At 31.7% G+C, this 2,482-nt stretch overlaps 1 protein-coding gene across 1 annotated transcript; it reads left to right on the forward strand.

Annotated features, from left to right (window-relative positions):
- Positions 1-1,346: 1,346 nt before the first annotated feature.
- On the forward strand, positions 1,347-2,032 carry LOC145000616 (uncharacterized). The gene has a single exon (XM_078959876.1). It carries the CDS (start codon positions 1,388-1,390, stop codon positions 1,910-1,912), a length of 525 nt encoding a protein of 174 aa, XP_078816002.1. The 5' UTR covers positions 1,347-1,387; the 3' UTR covers positions 1,913-2,032.
- The last annotated feature ends 450 nt before the right edge of the window (positions 2,033-2,482 follow it).

Consider the following 2,482-nt stretch of genomic DNA (forward strand, 5'->3'; position numbering starts at 1 on the left):
TAATCCATTACCAATCCATCAGATCTCCCGCAATTCGTCTACCATGCAAATGACGTATTTCGTCAGTCGTTAATCAAAATACCTATGTATGTGGTGTTTTGTGGTACTTCTACAAGTTTCAAACATTTATGGTTATAAGTTGCACTCTGGTAATGTAAAATGTTACAAGGATATTTTTTGGTTCTCTATTTTGGACGTCCTTATTAAATTGGTTCGTATAAATGGTTCATATAAAACCAAATATAAAAATCATTAGTTTTCTTTGAGTATATATATGATTTGTTTACTAACCGGTTTGTTACTAATTATTTTTCCTTCTTGCCAGCAAAATATAAAAAATGTATAACAATCATTAACTAATAGTTGCTTCCCAACAAAAATCTGTCATTTTAAAATGCTCATAATATATGCTATTAAACATTTAAAGTGTGTTTGGCTGCTATATATTTCGCTAGACTAACAACATTTTCATATAATTAACTTTTATTTACCGTCGTAGAAATATGCCGCTGATCTAACAACTCTAGAATGTCGTGGCTAATAATTTCTATTTAGAATTCGTTTTATATTGAATTTACTTACAATTTTTTTAAAATTATAATTAAGGGTATTGAATCCTAATATCTTGAGTCAGTTAATACACATATTCCTCGCCTGCTTCAAAGCAATTTTTTATTGACTATATTTATATTTAAGATGCCAAAAATCTTTCATGTGACAAACATTGAAATCATGGGAATGATTCGACAAATATTGAAATCATGGGAATGATTCGAAGTCCCTCTCTTCTAATTATTCTATGATAGCGTGACTTACATCCATTTAGAAAATGGAAAAACGTAAATGTGGTCTGTGACTTTAGTAGACATTTACTGGACATTGAAAGGGTTTGATGTTTTCACCTCTTCTTTGTAATCCGTAACTTTTATAAAATTATTGCATACTAACTTTTTCTTTATTTTTCATTGTAGCCGACCCATTTATATATAAAACATAAAATATATTCAGTTTTAGAAAACTATACAGAAGCAAAAATGTATTTCCATAAACCTACATGCAAAGCACATATACCACGCAATTTGAATATTTAGAAGATATATATAAGACTAAAAAAGATTTGAACAACAGATATATAAGATAATATATATACCCTGTTAAATTTTAATCCATTGAAGCACATATATATTTTTTATTTGCAATTAGTATAATGCATCTGGGTTGGTGGCAGCAAAAACTATAACATACTAATTTGACTCAATTACTAACTGGAATATATTTAAACAAAAAATATTACTCCACAGAGACCTATATAATGTTCCATTGTACCCTTACTCTATCACACTCTTCCTTCACCATAATTGACAAAGTTTTCATAACCGATTTCGGCATGGCATCAAAGAGTAATGTGTCCGTTGTTCTGGTCATAGCTTTCAACCTTTTATTCTGCGTCATGGTTAGTGGCTGTGAGACGTCCGACATACCAGAACCCAACCTCAATCCAAATAAAAAACCCAACCCAAACCCCAATCCCTACTCCAACCCCATCCCTAACACTAACCAAAACCCCAACCCCAACACTAACACGAACCACACCCCCAACCCCAATCCCAACTCTAACCCGAACACAGTACCAAACACAAACCCAAATACAGAAACCTGCCCTAGAGACGCCTTGAAACTGGGGGTTTGTGCTAATCTTCTTGGGGGATTGGTCAAAGTTGAGTTAGGCTCACCACCGGTGAAGCCATGTTGCTCTCTCATCCAAGGACTTGCCGACCTTGAGGCTGCTGTCTGTTTGTGCACTGCAATCAAAGCCAACGTCCTAGGGATCAATCTTAATGTACCATTATCTCTTAGCTTGCTCCTTAATGTCTGTGGTGGTGAAGTCCCAAATGGTTTTGTATGTTCCTAGTTTGATTTAATTTATACAATATGAATCAATGTGTTTGCTAAATTAAGTGTACCATGTGTGAAGTCAATACTTCGTGGGTAACAATTCAGTCCTTTCTTTTGCAATAAAATGTTTTTCTTATATCATGTATATTTATATTATTTATATGCTACTTTAATGCATGCTTAATATTTAATTTTGTAAGTGGAAGATAAATGATCCATCATACACTTATTTGTACTAATCTATCCAACCAAGTTTAAATGAAACTAAACTTAATGTAACGGCTAGAAATCTATGAAAAAGAAACCACTATTGTGGCATCTCTAAACAAATTGTCAATCACAAGCATCAATATGATGAAAATATTCATGGATTATAAGCCCAACACATATAAATATAACTAATTATCATAATTATTCCCCATAGATTTAATTAGTCTCTTTTGATCACAAAATTAATTCCAAATTAGTTCTTGATCAATACTAATTAAAACATACGATTTCATATTAATATATTATAATTTATAATATATTAATAAATCATATATAACATTTCTCTCAAGAGTCCGTCCTAACAAATTATCCTGAT

Source organism: Lactuca saligna, chromosome 6 (genome assembly GCF_052625555.1).
Source record: "Lactuca saligna cultivar CGN05327 chromosome 6, ASM5262555v1, whole genome shotgun sequence".
Taxonomy (NCBI): Eukaryota; Viridiplantae; Streptophyta; class Magnoliopsida; order Asterales; family Asteraceae; genus Lactuca; species Lactuca saligna.

Bases quoted from the DNA above. Each gene is read 5' to 3' on its own strand.
- LOC145000616 (XM_078959876.1), top strand. From the start codon at position 1,388: ATGGCATCAAAGAGTAATGTGTCCGTTGTTCTGGTCATAGCTTTCAAC.